Raw genomic sequence first — 18,766 nt, 5'->3', positions numbered from 1 at the left:
GCTGAGACACTAACTACCCCACCTGTGCACAAGTGAGGTTGCCTGCAAAACATGCACCGTTGGGAAGTCACAAGGACAGGTTTGAGAAACACTAGTATGAAAGATACAAATCCTAATCACATTCAGGTTTCTTAATGGTTTTCTCCTAGAAGATAAGCCATTTTATGCCAGGGAAGTGTTTTATGGCTGTAATTCCTTATCAGTGAGGGCTATGCTATAGTTTGTCCAGGTCCCGACCGGACAGAAACTGTAACTTGCATTCCTGATGTTTAACTCTTTCAGGTAGAGAAAGTAAAAAAGAAACACAGCAAATTTATTTTTGTACAAGGCACTGTACATACACATGTCTATCTCATCATGACACGTGTCACCTTGGTATTCCTTCAAAGTGAATGGGAACCGCATTTAAAAAAATGAGTTAGTTACCCAAGGAGAGGGCAGGCTCTGGGTCCTATAGAGCCTTCCGGCTCCTCTCCTGGTCCCGTCGTTCCGGTGCTGGCTCGCCCGGTAGCAGTATTTGACTAAATTAGTCAAATATTGCTTTACCCGGGCGAAGGAGGCTTCAGAAGTCTTCAGGGAGCCCGAGTACTCCAGAAGAAGGGCGGCCCTGTACTGCACCTGCGCAAGCACGCTCTCTTGCATGCTCACGCCTGTGCAGTATGGAGCCGCACGCCTTAGGGAGGACACGGCTCCAGAAGACTTCCAAATACCCTTTTGGCGGGGGATTGAAATGGGGGGGAGCCAGCACAGGATAGAGAGCACCGAGAGAGGAGACGGAAGGCTCTATACCAGGGCTTTTCAACCTGTGGTACGCGTACCACCAGTGGTACTTTACTGTTGGCCAGGTGGTACATTCCAAGTTTGTCTGCTACTTAATTGCCCACCTGCCGCTTGTCCTGGTCTCGTCCTGCCTCCACAAAGTTTGGCTACCCCTCACTCGCTCCTCTGCCTCCCCACCAATGCCTCCTGCTATTCCCCTACCATATGCCCCCCCCCCCTTTCTTAAAGTGTACCTGTAAGAAAAAAGTGCCCCGGGAGGAGGAATCCTCTTGATCCTAAAGAGGCTTCCCCCTTCCTCCTCAGTAGAGGGGATCCAGCGCTGGAACCCCTCGAATATCTCCTTGTTAGTGTGAGTGTATGCGCGGTAGCAGCTCTCCGCTCGGGCTCCTCTGGAAACAGCCGAGCCTGATCTGGTTAGATCTATTGTGCTGGCACACTGGTGGTACTTCAAATTTTTCAGGTGATAAAAGTGGTACAATGAGTGAAAACATTGAAAAGCCCTGCTCTATACAACCCAGAGCCTTCCCTCTCCTTAGGTAAGTATTTGCTTAATTTTTTTTTAAATGCATTTCCCATTCACTTTAAATAAATAAAATAAAACCTTGTTTCTGCTGGAATAACAGAGGTTTGCTCTGAGTTTTAAAATCACCTCTAGAATCTTTCCTGGTGTGACTAAGTTAAGGAGGGTACTTGGGCCTTGATTCATCATTGTCTTTGCGATAACTTTTTCCAGTTCGTTAAATTACCGAATTCGAAGTTTATTGATTTCTAGTTGTATTCATCAAGGTTTTTCCACGTTCGGTGTGACTTCGATAAAATATCAATAACAATGCGGTAACCATTTGGTAACGTGCCGATATTTCCATTTTACAGCAGTAATTTAACACAAGGATATAAGATTCCCGTGGAATTGTGGGCAAAAAGGCAGTCCTTTGAGCACCATGTAGCAACATTCCGAATAGGGCTGAACACATGGACCAGGATTCTGGGAGTGGTTTGGGACAATCCCACAATTTCGCCAGCTGCGGCTTGATCGGAGTCTTTTCTGAAAAAATGTAGTGCAGCTAGCAATTAAGTTAACCCTGCCACTGCCTGTGTTCTCTTACAAGATGAATCAAAGGAGAAATGCAGATGTCCTGGTATAGCAAATAAATCCATTCTCTTGCAAATTGATATGGTTCTAGACCTTGTTCTTGCCCTTTTGCGCCTTTTAATCACTCTCAGCTGCTACATAACCACTTCTAATGGCTCCATCTTCTCTGTCAGCAATGATCTGACAGGAATAACGACAGAGCAGTGAAGGAGATAACTAATCCTAAATTTAACGCTAAACCACGCCCACTTTCATTTTCATGAATTGCACTTTCTTCCATTTTATCGCATCATTACCGAATGATTACCGAATGCTCGCTAACAGCTGTAAATAACTTTGATGAATCCTGAAATCAACTTATCGTGTTCGGTATTTTACCGAGCTGTCTGGAATTGATTCGATAAGTCTTGATGAATCGAGGCCTTGGTTGCTTATTCAGTTGTGACATATGTAATCTACTAACTAGATTAATGCTGAATTTGAACAACAAGTGTTTTGTATTTACATATAATAAATGTACAGTGATTTTAGATTTATTGTATATTTACATTGTTCTCTGTTGGTTTACACCCGTTTGCTTTCATTGGGATTATTACTATTATTATTTAGTATTTATATAGAGCTGACATCTTCCGCAGTGCTTCAGGGAGTATAGTTTTGTCACTAACTTCGAAGGGCTCACAATCTAATCTCTACCATAGTCATATGTCCATCGTAGTCTAGGGCCAATTAAGGGGAGGGGGGGGGGGGGGCATTTAACTTATCTGTATGTTTTTGTGATTAATAATTTGGCAGCTCAAAGTTGTACGGAGCCTGTGTAGCTTATTATACCATACTAACTATTCTGTGCTCCGTCTTCACCTCAGCCTTATTTTAGTGCTGCTATCCATCACTGGGCAGAAGATAGACATCTACTGTCCTGAATTAACCTTCTCTACAGCTTCTGATAATGGAATATCGATTTTATTCCTGTCACTGCGCTGCATGCAGAGGACACAGAACTGCAGTCTGAGTTAGCTTACAAAGCAAAAAGAAGTAGATGTGTGGGGTGCTCAGGAGCATTTCTAGCCTTTTTGTCAATCCCCCCCCCCCCCCCCATATGGCACATGGAGTATACACACCATGTGCCGTAAAGGGTGGATGCATTATATAGCGAGTCCCTGAGATAGAAACAACCCGCCAATCCTGTCACAATTCATTGCACACCCCCTTCCTGTACTACCCCAGCTTAGTGTCCCCCTTAGCACAGCTGAAGGGTCAAGTGATGTGCTTCTGCCTGTCCGCTCACCACTAGCCCGGCATCTCCTACCGCATGTAGCGTGATTACACGCTACATGAGGAGAGCCAGCGCTAGAGGGAGCAGAAAACAGTTAGCATGGTCGCACAGGCACAGCACTTGGACTCCAGAGGGGAGGTTAGAGCACAGCTTCTGATACGCTATACCCAGCCTTTACACACTTAACTGGGGGAGCACAGGAGGGGGACAGTAACAGATAGTGGGACAAGGGGACAGAGGGACTTCCAAAGGGGACTGAGGGACGCACACAGAGCTGGATTATATCCACAAAGCAGCTTAGACAGGGACCTGGAGAGAGTCTAGGGGCCTGGTTTATGCTAGCCGAAACAAATCTTCCCAAAAAAGCTAGGAGGCCATCAAGGGTGGGCCCAAAGTTGTTGCTTGCCTGGGGCACTATTTCACCTTAATCCATCTCTGGACACACAGGGGGGCAGAGGTGGCACAGGGGGATTGAAGGTGGTACAAGGGGACAGAAAGAGGCACAAAGGAGGGCAGAAGCAGGCACAAAGACATGTTTTTGGCATGGCTATGTTCAAGGGGTGGGGCTTAATCAGGGACCTGGCGCTCCCCAGGACCAATGGTACTCCAGGCAGTGGCCTGGACTGCCTATACCTAAAAATGCCCCGGGGGGGGGGGGGGGGAGGGGGGGCTAGTGACTTGCTAGTTATGTACATACAGTTTTTATTTCATTACTTTTATGTATTTAACCACTTCAGCCTTCAGTCGTTTTCACTTTAAGCATCCGAGCAATGTTCACCTCCCATTCATTAGCCTATAACTTTATCAATACTTATCACAATGAACTGATCTATATCTTGTTTTTTTCCGCCACCAATTAGACTTTCTTTGGGTGGTACATTTTGCTAAGAGCCACTTTACTGTAAATGCATTTTAACAGAAAGAATAAGAAAAAAACTGAAAAAATTCATTATTTCTCAGTTTTCAGCCATTATAGTTTTAACCTCCTTAGCGGTAACCCCGAGCTGAGCTCGGGGTAAGCCACCGCGGAGGATATCTCAGCCCCTGGTGGGGCAATTCCTGTCCTGTAAATTGCTGTACGCGCAGCCAGCACTTTTCTAGCTGCACGTCCAGCTCGATCGCCGCCGCTCTGCGGCGATCGTCCGCACGCAGCGGCGGAAGAGGGCCCCCGCCAGAGCCCTGCGCAGCCCGGACCAATCAGTCCCGGGCAGCACAAAGGGCTGGATCAGATGGGTCTGACGTCAGGACGTCGACTGACGTCCATGACTTCATTCCGATCGTCGCCATGGCAACAGGAGAAGCCAAACAGGAGATTGCGTTCTATATCTCCGATCTCCTGTTTACTTTTGTGGCCGGCGGCGATCGGACTAGAGGGACACATGCGCCCTCTAGTGGTGTTTTATGTAGCTACCACTCAGGTAGCTACATGAAACAAAAAAAAACAAAAAAGTGCAATGCAGCCTCCTTGGCGGAAAAATGTAACCGCCAAGGAGGTTAAAATAATACATGCCTCCATAATTAAAACTCACGCATTGTATTTGCCCATGTATCCCGGTTTTTACACCGTTAAACTTATGTCCCTATAACAATGTGTGGCGACAATATTTTATTTGGAAATAAAGGCTACGTAGCGTGGATCGGGGGGGGGGGGGGTTGGCCCTAGAGCTGCGCAGCCGCACTCGCGGCCAGGCGGACTGCGCAGCCGCGGCCAGAGGAAGCAGCCATGTTGCGAGAAGCAGGAGAGCCCGACCCGGGCCGTGGGGTCGGCAGCTGGCCCGGGGGGGCTAATGAGCGGGGGGACCCGGCGGATCGGCGCGGACGGCGTCCTCCGTGCCTTAAAAGATGAGGCAGGTAATTTACTTTTTTTAGTAATTTCGCCTCGTAAGTCCTTTAAACATTTTATTTGGGTATTTTTTGGGAGGGTGGGATGTAAGCAGTACTTTTATAATGTAAATGTGTGTTCAGTTTTATTTTTTTTACTTTTACTTTTTGGCCACAAGATGGCGGCCATGAGTTTGTTTACATGACGTCACTCTAAGCGTAACATACGCTTAGAGGGACGCATGGGGGACGCAACAGCCAGAAAAAGCGGAGCTTCTGAGAGAAGCTGTCGCTTTTTCTGCGGGGGAGAGGAATCAGTGATCGGGCACCATAGCCCGATTCAATGATTCGTGGGCTAACGATCCGCGGCCGGGAGCGCGCGTGCACGCGCGCGATCGGCCGCGGGAGCGCACATGGCCTCCTGGGTGTAGCTAGTACGTCCAGGAGGCCAAAGTAGTTAACAGAACTTTTCACAAGTCTTTATCCCCATGCTCTCTTGCTGTCATATATAATTCTAACCAAACACCTCACTTGTTCGTTTGTGTGCACGTTCACATCGAAAATAACTCTCTCTCTTACAGTACAGTAATCCAATGTGCTTGTGTGTGTGTGTATGTCAATGTAAGCAGTGTAACATTGCTTTACTTGAAACATTTCCTTAACTTGTTTTACATTTTTCTGACTCAGTTTTACTTCTGAATCCACAATTCTGATTTAAAATGATCCAGAACTGGCTGTCTTGGTGCTGCTTATCTAGAAATCTGTTTCGTTGAGCCTCACTGGGTTCTTTCTATTCATGCACTTTTACAATATGGAAGTGCAAGTATCCCCTTTACTGGTGTCACACTTTGGACATCAGTTAGTTGGGATGAAAAGCTGTTGAAAAATTGACTTTTTTATGATCTCTTTGGTGACAGGAGGCTTTAGATTGTTGCAGTTTGAAAACTAAAGGTAGCCATGCATCACTTGATGTATGGGCAGATCGACCATGAGACAGATCCCTCTCTGATGGAATCTGATCAGAGAGGGATCTGTTACCTTCCCATACACTGCAAATCGCAGCATGAAAATTTCCTGCCTCCATTGCCTGCCCTTCCGCCATAAAAGTGTCCCCCGTGTGCCCTTGCTAAGTAAAGGCTCACCTGTCCAGCAGTGTAAGCACCTGTACCACGTGGCACCAGGCGCGCATAGTGACGTCACAGATCATGCACCTTGTGCCACCTGGTACAGACACTCGTGGCAACAGCTGACACCAGAGGTGAGATTTTTACACGGATCTGTCAGATAAGATATTGAACGCTCACCCAATCGAGCCCTTGAGTTCAAGATTTTCCAGCATGCATGGCCGATTGATCTTTTCACCTGATTTCATCTAGAAAATGATCAAAAATTGATCGGGCCACCAGGTTGCGACACCGATTATCTTCCTTTAGTATCTCGTATCCATTTCCTCAATCCATGCTAGCTAAATTGCAGCTGAAATCAAATTCAATGTGTGAAATGACAAAGTTATATTTCCCTTCATCGGTTTTTAGAAATGATCTCCATTGTAAGGCATTTGCCTTAACCACTTAAGGACCAGGGGATTTTGCTGTGATCTGTGCTGCTTGGGCTCTCCAGCCCACAGCACAGATCACTTTGCAGCCAGGGCGACCAGACTTCCCCCCCCCCCCCCTTTTTTTTCCCCACTAGGGGGATTTGCTGCTGGGGGGTCTGATCGCCGCTGGCTATCTGCGTTTTGCGGGGGGGCTCCTCAAAGCCCCCCTCCGCAGCGATTTCCGCCCTCTCTGCCCCTCCCTCCCTCTCCCTATTGCAATGGGCGGTGCAGGACGGAGATCCGTCCTGCGCCGCCTAGGATAGGCTTCAGCCTATCAGAGGCCGGGGATCGCCGGTCTCCTTTACGGCGCTGCTGCGCAGCAGCGCCGTATGATGTAAACGGCGTGGATTTCTTTACATTTCGCCTGCGAGCTGCGATCGGAGGCTCACACGCTATTCACGGAGACACCCTCCGTGAACTGACATGGAAAGGCCCCATGTAATACCACTTACGACCTGCCGACGCCCATCAGCGTTAGGCGGTCGTTAAGTGATTAAGGTGGCCACTAACAATTCAATTTCCTGAACGATTGTTTATGAATGATTCTTCGTATGAACAATTGTAAATGATCGTTTGGGACCACTAATGGACAAAAATCTCCTATCCAATCCGATTAGATTCATGAAATTGATAAGATTTTCTAGTCTATTTCATTGATCTAAAAAGAACAAACTGAGAGCCCGATATGGTGTAGTAAGTTTTAAACACGGAATAAATGAGAAGTAAGTATTATACTTACAAACATGGGTTACCGCTCAGGCAACCACTGTAAAGGCAGGTGGGGAGATTAGACCTGTCCCCACTCAGGATTAAGATGTCGCTGTCTGTGGTAGAAGAAAAGGAGGGGTGTATCACCCTTCCACCAAGGGTGGAAAACTGGATATATCGATGTACAGAGGCGCCAACAGAATAAAATGCAATGAACAAGCGATAAAAAGTTTAAAATAATCAGGTGGTGGTGGTGGACCGACCAACCCAAAACCGACTCAATGCCGTTGATTAAATTCAAAAACGATTTATTCATATACTTCAAGGTACACTGCAACGCGTTTCACGGGCAAGATCCCGCTTCCTCAGGCATTAAACAACAGGAGTATCACACAGCTAAAGGTCCAGAACAGGCTTGGCACCTTGGGTTGGTCGGTCCACCACCACCACCTAAAATTTAATTTTTTTTATCGCTTGTTCATTGCATTTTATTCTGTTGGCGCCTCTGTACATCGATATATTTCATTGATCTGATCAGATTGGTTTGGAAATTTTTGTCCATTAGTGGTCCCGAAGAATCATTTCTGATTCCTCATACAAAGAATCGGTCATAAATAGAAAATGTATATGCAAGTTTAATAAACTAATGCAGATTACGGTATGATCATATTCAATATTTGGAATCTTTTATGAAGCCCTGAAATGTTTTAGCTACTGGAAGTTACTGCAGTTTAGGCCCTCTTTAAATAGTAATGCATTATTTATAGTGGAAGATAACTATGTCCATAAAAATCAAGAAAAACTAACCGGTGAGCAATAAGAAGGTGCCATTCTGCACCCCCTTTGAGATCACATGAGCACTGGTTAAGTGGGTGGCAGCAGAATGTGCGCCTGCATCAGCAGAACCTTCATTCACTTTGTAATTTACTGACAACAGTGCACAGCTTTTTTGATGGGCCTTGAAGAATATTGCCATGGTAACTACGTGTTCGTTAATAGCTATTTAGTGTTCTATTGTCATAATAATGATTCAGCTAACCTTTCTCTTGGCTTTTTCATAGTTTAAAAGAAGCCTAAACTTTGAGTTTTAATGCACTTTACATAAGGTTATACGGATAACTCTTCCAGATTTCTGATTATGAATATTTTCTCTTTGCAGAGATGTTTTTCTCGATGGCTGCTCTGACAAACAGTGTCACTTCTGTCCGTTCCACAACTGAATTGTCTGACGTGGATCTCGACTCCTCCATCTATAGTGATTACACCAGTCATCACTTTCAAAGCCCAGCTTTCCCTCCTGGGGTGAGAGTGGTCATTGTTTTATACTAACAAATACAGTATTTTACTGCCCCCTTCCAATGCACAGATCACAGGTATGAAAGTAGCGGTCACACCCAGTGATGAACAGCCTGGTGGGGGGGGGGGGGGGAATTTTAGATACAGCAGTGATTTACTGTATACTTGTACATTCTGCTGGTGAAAGGGAACACATATCACTTCAGGGGATAAAAATGACTGCCTTAAAATTGTACTTTTAATGATCAGATGTCAGCTTAGAAGAGATTTAGGGGTGTGTAGTCTCACCACAGGATGAGTAGAGCAGAATGCAATATATTACATGCAATGCATTACCCTCTACTAATCATACGCAAGACTTTAATGGACATCTGCTTAAAGGACACCTGACCCGCACACATACAATGCAAAGAAACATACAATGCATAGTCCCATTTGGCCACTGTACCTCCAAATAATGAGTTCTCCATCTTCAAAATGGCCCTGACCCCGGAAGAACTTCCATGTCAGCGCTTCTTCTGTGAGAACTTGAAACCTGAGGGTGAGCTTAGCGGGCCACGAATGAGGTAGGGCAGAGGATGTGAAAGGGGTAGGGGAGTGGTATAAGAGGGACAGACTCATGCCACAAGCTTGCCTCTTCCTGTATAAAAGTTTGGCTTTTTATGAAAGTCAAACTTTTCTGTTGACAGGTACAGGGAGTGGTGAGAGTGCATAAGAAAATGGACAGCACACAAATGCTCAACCCTTTTGAACTTCTTTGCTTAGTTTATGTTGTATAGTTTGGGTCAAGAATTTTAAGTGCATGCACCCCTTAGTAAGCTAATGCTGTAAATTAATTATCCTTTAATGAAAAATACGTTTTGCAACCGTCTTTATTTACTGATGTAATACTTTAAGCCGACTGTATATGTCACTGTTTGCTTTATGCTGTGTGTGCTATATAGATGTGGTAAATGACCTGTATCTACTTGATATCAGTCATTTACCACCTTGCCACAGTGCTCTAAATGTAAGTTCTATGTACTTTATTATTCTAGGTTCACAGTAGCAGAGGAGGAGTGCTGCACTAAGAGCTCGCCAACCCCTGCAGATTAGCTGATAATATTTCACCACAATTGTGTTTCAATGAGCTGGCATTTAACCACTTCCAGACTGGGCTATTTGAAATCTAAGCCCTGTCTGTTATCCCTGCCTGGATATATATTTCAACTTCCACATTCGCGCGTACACGCCGCTCCTGTCATCCACACTTATGCTGCGACGCTGTAACCCGCTCACTCTGCTCTCACGCTGACAGCAGAGCTCTATCTTGGTCAGAAGCTGGTTTCATTGGCTCCTGACCCCGTGATCACTGTGAGCCAAACACATTGTTCACTGTTCGCATTCGGGAAAAAAAGTCTCTGGTCCTTAAGGAACCAGTGTTGGCGCAACCGTAAGAGGTTAAACATGACACATGCCTTCTCTGGGTTTATACAAAGGTCCCTGTTTGCACCTACTGATCGCCGTGCCCCAATTGCCTGCACTAGTCACAACGGCAGGCGTATGTTTGGCTAGCTACCCCATGGAAGGTTATTAAAAGGGTACTAGGGCGAAAATTTTAAAAATTTAAAATATGTGCAAACATAAACAAATAAGAAGTACATTTTTTCCAGAGAAAATTAAGCCATAAATTACTTTTCTCCTATGTTGCTGGCATTTACAGTAGGTAGTAGAAGTGGCAGAAGTGACAGGTTTTGGATTAGTCCATCTCTTCATAGGGGATTCTCAGCAAGGCTTTTCTTCTTTATAAAAATATTCCCTAAAAAGGATTTAAAACAATGATGCTGGCCAGCCTACCTGCTCGCTACACAGTTTTTTGGCAGTTGGACAGAGCAACTGCCATTCACTAATTGCTTTTGAAGATAAATAAATCTGTGAGAATCCCCTATGAAGAGATAGACTAGTTCAAAACCTGTCGCTTCTGTCAGATTTCTACTACCTACTGTAAGTGACAGCAACATGGGAGAAAAGTAATTTATGGCTCATTTTACTCTGGAAAAAAATGTACTTATTTGTATATGTTTGCACATATTTAAAATTTTACAATTTTTCGCTATAGTGCCCCTTTAAGATGTACTGGGAGTGAAAGTAGGTAAAAGGTTGTTCCAACAAAATATGTTCAAATACAAACGAGGAGTCTATTCAAATGCAGAGGAAACTTTTTTCAAGGGGAAGAGTCATTTGCACCTCATTGTATAGCACTACATAACGTGTTGTCAGTGCAAGTCTATTATGACATTATAAATAAGTAAAAGATAACAGCAGATGGCTTCATCTGTTCTAAGCGGATTGTTTGTGATTTTTTTTTTTTGTACTGTATTGACTTTTTGTTTTAATCAAAAGCTATTTTGATTCTAATATTCGTGTGTTCTGTTGAATCAGTTGATGCTAAACAGTCCAAGACGATACGGAAATTCACCATTTTCTGCCACAATTCCCACACTACAAAATCCTCTAAAGTCCCAGGGTGAGTTGAAAATATTTTTCTCATGTGTGGAAGAACAGAATGACATTATTTTGCAAGATATTTCAATTATTATTTGTTTCCCCTTTTATCATTTTGCTTCTGCTTGTCCAACACAGTCCAGCAAGTACTGAATATCTCATTATCTGTGCTCGGACCGTGAGGGGGGGGTGTACATTTGATAAAGGTGTTGGGTGAAAAGGGCATGATGACCTAACCCCTCCCACACAGAACCCCCCCAGTTTCAGCCCAGTGATGTTGTCCAAGGGATTGGTTCCTGAACCTCTCGGGCAATTTCCATTTAGTGTGTGTGTGTGTGTGTGTGTGTGTGTGTGTGTGTGTGTGTGTATACCTTTAAAAAAATTTTTCTCTTGTACTTAATCACCTTGGATGATAACTGAAGGTCACGTAAATTTGCCTTGTGTAATGCACAGTGATTAGTAACAAAGGGGGGAAATACTAGTTCATTTAAATGGCTGTAGAGTTGAGAGGATATCAGATTATTTTTTTTCAGAGGGTTCGACGAAGTGGGAAGGGTCTGTACTTGATATGAATAAAAGCTAATCTTCATGGGCAGTTTTTTGTGAACCGGTGAGGGTTCCTAGTACTAGTAGTTCATAAGTACTAGTACTAGTCCAGCTTAAATGCAAATAGACCTGTTACATTTTGCAGATCTGCACATTTAAAGTTAAATATAACAATTGTTTATAAACAACATGTAATGCAAAGTTCTGCAATTCTAAAAGAATACAAGTTAGATAATTTATTAGTGGTAAGCCTCTCTGAGGATTCCCGGATCCCACCCCAGTCCACCAATCCAACTGTCCACAGGTGTCTCGCTACTCAGCTAAGAATCTAACATATACTTTTGTGCCACTTCAGGATTGCTTTTAGGAAGGGATCAGTCTTGCAGGGTATTAAAAGATATGCACTTTTCCAGATACCAAGCTGTCACGGAACAGCCGTGAGAAACGAGAACGCAAACGCAATCGGTTTATTGCACCGATTGCCAGTGACGTGCTATATCTGGATTGATTGTGTAGGAGCATCTGCAGTCTTTTCTCAGCAGAGAGATAGCATCAGCTTAACTGCAGGATGGCTCTTTTGATATGCTAATGAGCAGGAACAAACCCTTGTGTTCAGGAGGCTAGTGTTTACTTTTCATTACCTCAGATAGATGTCAATGGGCTCACCAAATGGTGACTCTATTCAAAGCACTGCTTTCCCCCCAGATTGGCCGGAGCCATATAGACAGAATAAGAAAGCATGGAGTTTAGGATTTTGAGCAGGTTTAAGCAATACCCTTCAGGTGAGAAATGTGAAAGTTATATCATTCTGCTGGTCCGGATCTTGTGAGTATTTTGATATTAAATTGGGGCCACTGGCATAACCAGAACTCGGGGGATTCCACCGTTTTTAACCGGGCATGCAAACATGCCCACGTTTGGTATCGTATGAACTGACCTAGTCTGAAAAATATGAATATGTGATGGTCATGTGTGTGCGGAAAGCGTAAGCCGAGATATGGCAAATGTCATATTTGGTGGGCATAGAGCACCCATCCAGGGAGCTCACCGCCCCTGTCCAACCCCTGGGCTGTACTTGAAGCTCCACCCTAAGATGTGCATTGTTCAAAAGTGTTTGCGAGGGACCACTCCCTCAGTCCTCCGCATTCCATCTATAGGAGAACGGTCTGCTGCCAGCCAGAGGACACATGGTTGGCGGCCATCTTGCTGAACTCTGAACTTTGATCTGAAACAAAGGATTTTACCAAGGACTTTGATTCTTCCCACAAAAAGAACATCTTTCCAGGAACTAAGTATTTTTTCTCCCTTTCTCTTATTTTTCACACTGGCTATTACTGTTTTAATAATTGTTGATTTTAATAATTGTCTGTATGTATTAATTATTTATATTGCCCGTGAATAAAAGACTTTATCAAAGTCATTCACTGTTCCGTTACCCTATTATTCAGCATACACAGAAACTGAACTCAGGTCTCTGAAGAGACGCTACTATTGTTGTTATCTAGACAGAATAGAGTGTGTTTAACCGTTTTATTCGCAGGACCAGTCAGTCAGTCGGGTCCACTGGCCCATACCAGTGGTGGTGGCAGATACCCTGAAATGGTGTGTAAAGTTGTAATTACCGTACCTCACAGGCTCCCTTCTAGTCAGGCTGCTGCCCAAATTCTGTCGGTTTCTGCCCACTGATCGCGACCACAGCTTGCATGATTGGTGTGCTGAAACCGATTGGAAGGCGATTCGCGGTCTGACCACTAGGGCTCCTGTGACAGTGTTTGGCAGCGGTTGGGACCTGTGTTGTGCTGAAAGTATCTAAGATAGCGCTAGCGCTATCCAGAAACGAACTAATTTGTTGGTGTAGCTGGAAGGCAATATATTTTTTATATATACAGAGAGACTGTGTAGCCAGTACCCCTCCCCAAAAGTTTTATTTTATTTGGCGTGGAAATGTCCGGGAACTACAAGAACATGTGCCTGGCGGACCTGCAAACTCTTTGCCAAGCGAGAGGCATTGAAGTCGGCCGCAAGAAACACCAGGACCTGGTAAATGACTTGTTTCAATGGGACACCCAGCAACCGCGGGAGCCGGATGTGTCTGCTGAGGTAGACGCCGACCCATCTGGCCAAGTCAAGGGGAACCAGAGACTGAAGATTCTGAGCGTATAGAGGTTGAGCATCCTGCGGGCCCTGTTGCAACAGTTACGCCAGAAACTGTCAGTGTGGACCCCAATCCCAGAGTTTCTGGAAGTACTCGCCCGGAAACGGCCAGTACTGGACTGTCCGTTTGTACTGACCCGGTAATGCAGCAGGCATTACGAAAGCTGATGGAGACTGACCTGGACAAGTACCTGCAGTACATGCGTGAGGAGCGCCAATCTGCAGAGGCGCGGGAGAAATGACAGCATGAGCTCAACATGGCAAAGGTTCAACAGGCCAGCCGGAGTTCACCGCCCAGCCTCCCTGCTGAAGGAGCATCACCCGTAAGTGCAAAATTTAAATTTGCTAATATTGAAAAAGACACAGACATTGACTTGTTTTTGCGATCTTTTGAAAAAGCGTGCCGTCAGTATCGTCTTTCCCAAGACCAGTGGGCCAGACATCTGGCACCTTTGCTGCGCTACAAAGCGCTTGATGCTTTCGCAGAGTTACCTGCGGAAAAGGATAATGATTATGCTGCTATAAAAGACGCTATCATTACTAAATACCAGCTGACGCCAGAAGCCTATCGCAAAAAGTTCAGGGCCTAGCAGAAAAAGTCTTCTGATTCGTACCGAGATGTGGTCAGCAGCTTGCTCACCACACTCCGCCAGTGGACTCTAGGCCTCACCAAAGGGTCTTATGGTGTCCTGGGGGACTTGATAGTCCTTGAACAATTTCTGAACATTTGCCCTGCTGATGTACGACAGTTTGTGCTTGAGCGCAAGCCTGCGTCAGCCACTATCGCTGCAGACCTCGCTGAAACCTTTGCAACTACCCGGGTGACTGATACACGCAGAACTGTCCCATCCAGCTGGAGAGGAGGTCAGCTCAATACCCCAGCAGACTCTCCTGCCCCTGTGAGCCGTCCGCCACAGAGGCCACCCAGCGCAGCTGCTGCACCCAGGCCTGCAGCCCCTGGAGAGGTCACCTGTCACTACTGCTGCCAGCCCGGACACATGAAATTCGACTGTCCAGAGCGGAGACAGACACCTGCAGCACCTGTATCCCCTGTACCTCACCCACAGCAGAGGCAACCCGCCAGCGAACCACAGCCTGGATCATCAGATTTTGTTCTGTTTGCCCGCGGAAAGGAAATCCACGACAGAACCAACCAGCAGCAGCAGCCTGTTAGAGTGAACGACAAAGTTGTCACCGGATTCCGAGACACCGGAGCTGACATCACGTTAGTTCACTCACACCTTGTGCCAAAGGAGAGCATCAGCTCCAGCCGATCCCTTGCCCTTACTGGAGTAGAGGGCACCCTTTTACACATAGCCCAAGCGAGAGTGAAGCTCGACTGGGGAGTAGGGGTCCAAGAAAGGGTTGTTGGAGTGGTGAAGGATCTCCCAGTCCCTGTGTTGCTGGGGACTGATTTGGGCAAGCTTGTGTCCTACTACGAACCTGCCACGACCGCCTTGTCGGTCACGGAAGGAGACGGACTCTCCACCCACCACCAGGTACTTTATACACTTGGGGGAGCACCAGGGGGAGGTGGGTTGAATGTGCCCAGTTCAAGGGTACCAGGTTCAATAGTGCCTGCTTCAAAGGCACCTGAGTTTGATGCACGAACTGTCTGTCGTGAAGATGTAACTGTACCTGTGTTTAATGTACCAACTGTCTGTAATGAAAATGTGTCTATGCCTGTCACTGTCATTAATGCATGCAACGATAATGTGAGTAATGCCAGTCTGTGCCATTCTGAAGGTATACCTGTGCTAGCAGTACCGCGCAGCTGTACTGCTCAGAATCCAAGCTCAGAACAGGTGGAGGGGGTTCCGGCCTCCTCCCCCTCCTCTGACCGCAGGGATGAGCCCTTTTAGCCGCTGGCCTCGTGTGACATGAGCCAATTGGCTGAAACTGACAGCGTATTCACAGCAGCACTAGAAAGGGACCCAAGCCTGGAGGTGCTCAGGCAGCAAGCCTCTGAGCCCCTCGCAGACGGGGCCTTTTTCAAGGTGTACTGGGAAGGCGGGAGACTGTACAGCCAGTCTGTACAGCCCCCTACAGGTAAATCACATGCGAATACCAAATGGCTTGGTGTCCCGGGTGCGTTCAGGGGACATGTGTTGAAATCCGCACATGGTAATCCTCTGACAGGGCACTCAGGTGTCCGCAAGACACTTGCCTGTATTCGGAAACCGTTTTATTGGCCCAGGATGAACAGGGATGTAGCCAAATACTGCAAAGCATGTGCCGTCTGTCAGGAATTGGGAAGGTCCAGGGATTCCCGCGGGGTTCCCTTAGGTCCACAGCCACTTAGCAGGGAACCCCTGCGTGGGCTGGCTGTTGATCTACCCAACCTACTGCCTGTTGTCAGCAGTCCTGGCAGACGCCACGTCCGAACGCAGTGGCGCAAACGCCCTGTTCAGAATGGTCCAGGTTGGGTCAAACCTGAGGGGAGCGGACAGCGACCTGTCCAGGGGAACCGAGCCGCAGGCTCCAAGGGGTTTTCCCGCCGTGCTGGATAATTTATTAGTGGTAAGCCTCTCTGAGGATTCCAGGATCCCACCCCAGTCCACCAATCCAACTGTCCACAGGCGTCTCGCTACTCAGCTAAGAATCTAACATATACTTTTGTGCCACTTTAGGATTGCTTTTAGGAAGGGATCAGTCTTGCAGGGTATTAAAAGATATGCACTTTTCCAGATACCAAGCTGTCACGGAACAGCCGTGAGAAATGAGAACGCAAATGCAGTCGGTTTATTGCACCGATTGCCAGTGACGTGCTATATCTGGATTGATTGTGTAGGAGCATCTGCAGTCTTTTCTCAGCAGAGAGATAGCATCAGCTTAACTGCAGGATGGCTCTTTTGATATGCTAATGAGCAGGAACAAACCCTTGTGTTCAGGAGGCTAGTGTTTACTTTTCATTACCTCAGATAGATGTCAATGGGCTCACCAAATGGTGACTCTATTCAAAGCACTGCTTTCCCCCCAGACTGGCCGGAGCCATATAGACAGAATAAGAAAGCATGGAGTTTAGGATTTTGAGCAGGTTTAAGCAATACCGTTCAGGTGAGAAATGTGAAAGTTATATCATTCTGCTGGTCCGGATCTTGTGAGTATTTTGATATTAAATTGGGGCCACTGGCATAACCAGAACTCGGGGGATTCCACCGTTTTTAACCGGGCATGCAAACATGCCCACGTTTGGTATCGTATGAACTGACCTAGTCTGAAAAATATGAATATGTGATGGTCATGTGTGTGCGGAAAGCGTAAGCCGAGATATGGCAAATGTCATATTTGGTGGGCATAGAGCACCCATCCAGGGAGCTCACCGCCCCTGTCCAACCCCTGGGCTGTACTTGAAGCTCCACCCTAAGATGTGCATTGTTCAAAAGTGTTTGCGAGGGACCACTCCCTCAGTCCTCCGCATTCCATCTATAGGAGAACGGTCTGCTGCCAGCCAGAGGACACATGGTTGGCGGCCATCTTGCTGAACTCTGAACTTTGATCTGAAACAAAGGATTTTACCAAGGACTTTGATTCTTCCCACAAAAAGAACATCTTTCCAGGAACTAAGTATTTTTTCTCCCTTTCTCTTATTTTTCACACTGGCTATTACTGTTTTAATAATTGTTGATTTTAATAATTGTCTGTATGTATTAATTATTTATATTGCCCATGAATAAAAGACTTTATCAAAGTCATTCACTGTTCCGTTACCCTATTATTCAGCATACACAGAAACTGAACTCAGGTCTCTGAAGAGACGCTACTATTGTTGTTATCTAGACAGAATAGAGTGTGTTTAACCGTTTTATTCGCAGGACCAGTCAGTCAGTCGGGTCCACTGGCCCATACCAGTGGTGGTGGCAGATACCCTGAAATGGTGTGTAAAGTTGTAATTACCGTACCTCACAGGCTCCCTTCTAGTCAGGCTGCTGCCCAAATTCTGTCGGTTTCTGCCCACTGATCGCGACCACAGCTTGCATGATTGGTGTGCTGAAACCGATTGGAAGGCGATTCGCGGTCTGACCACTAGGGCTCCTGTGACAGTGTTTGGCAGCGGTTGGGACCTGTGTTGTGCTGAAAGTATCTAAGATAGCGCTAGCGCTATCCAGAAACGAACTAATTTGTTGGTGTAGCTGGAAGGCAATATATTTTTTATATATACAGAGAGACTGTGTAGCCAGTACCCCTCCCCAAAAGTTTTATTTTATTTGGCGTGGAAATGTCCGGGAACTACAAGAACATGTGCCTGGCGGACCTGCAAACTCTTTGCCAAGCGAGAGGCATTGAAGTCGGCCGCAAGAAACACCAGGACCTGGTAAATGACTTGTTTCAATGGGACACCCAGCAACCGCGGGAGCCGGATGTGTCTGCTGAGGTAGACGCCGACCCATCTGGCCAAGTCAAGGGGAACCAGAAACTGAAGATTCTGAGCGTATAGAGGTTGAGCATCCTGCGGGCCCTGTTGCAACAGTTACGCCAGAAACTGTCAGTGTGGACCCCAATCCCAGAGTTTCTGGAAGTACTCGCCCGGAAACGGCCAGTACTGGACTGTCCGTTTGTACTGACCCGGTAATGCAGCAGGCATTACGAAAGCTGATGGAGACTGACCTGGACAAGTACCTGCAGTACATGCGTGAGGAGCGCCAATCTGCAGAGGCGCGGGAGAAATGACAGCATGAGCTCAACATGGCAAAGGTTCAACAGGCCAGCCGGAGTTCACCGCCCAGCCTCCCTGCTGAAGGAGCATCACCCGTAAGTGCAAAATTTAAATTTGCTAATATTGAAAAAGACACAGACATTGACTTGTTTTTGCGATCTTTTGAAAAAGCGTGCCGTCAGTATCGTCTTTCCCAAGACCAGTGGGCCAGACATCTGACACCTTTGCTGCGCTACAAAGCGCTTGATGCTTTCGCAGAGTTACCTGCGGAAAAGGATAATGATTATGCTGCTATAAAAGACGCTATCATTACTAAATACCAGCTGACGCCAGAAGCCTATCGCAAAAAGTTCA

At 46.2% G+C, this 18,766-nt stretch overlaps 1 protein-coding gene across 1 annotated transcript in view; it reads left to right on the top strand.

Moving 5' to 3' along the window:
* ATG2A (autophagy related 2A) overlaps window positions 1–18,766 on the top strand; it is a 179,470-nt gene that overhangs the window by 54,433 nt on the left and 106,271 nt on the right. The window contains exons 9-10 of the mRNA XM_068259988.1: window positions 8,435–8,577; window positions 10,993–11,077. Of these exons, the coding sequence (XP_068116089.1) occupies window positions 8,435–8,577; window positions 10,993–11,077 (228 nt within the window). The remainder of the gene's footprint in view (window positions 1–8,434; window positions 8,578–10,992; window positions 11,078–18,766) is intronic.

The sequence above is a fragment of the Hyperolius riggenbachi genome, chromosome 11 (genome assembly GCF_040937935.1).
Source record: "Hyperolius riggenbachi isolate aHypRig1 chromosome 11, aHypRig1.pri, whole genome shotgun sequence".
Taxonomy (NCBI): Eukaryota; Metazoa; Chordata; class Amphibia; order Anura; family Hyperoliidae; genus Hyperolius; species Hyperolius riggenbachi.
This window is presented reverse-complemented; position numbering and strand designations above follow the sequence as displayed.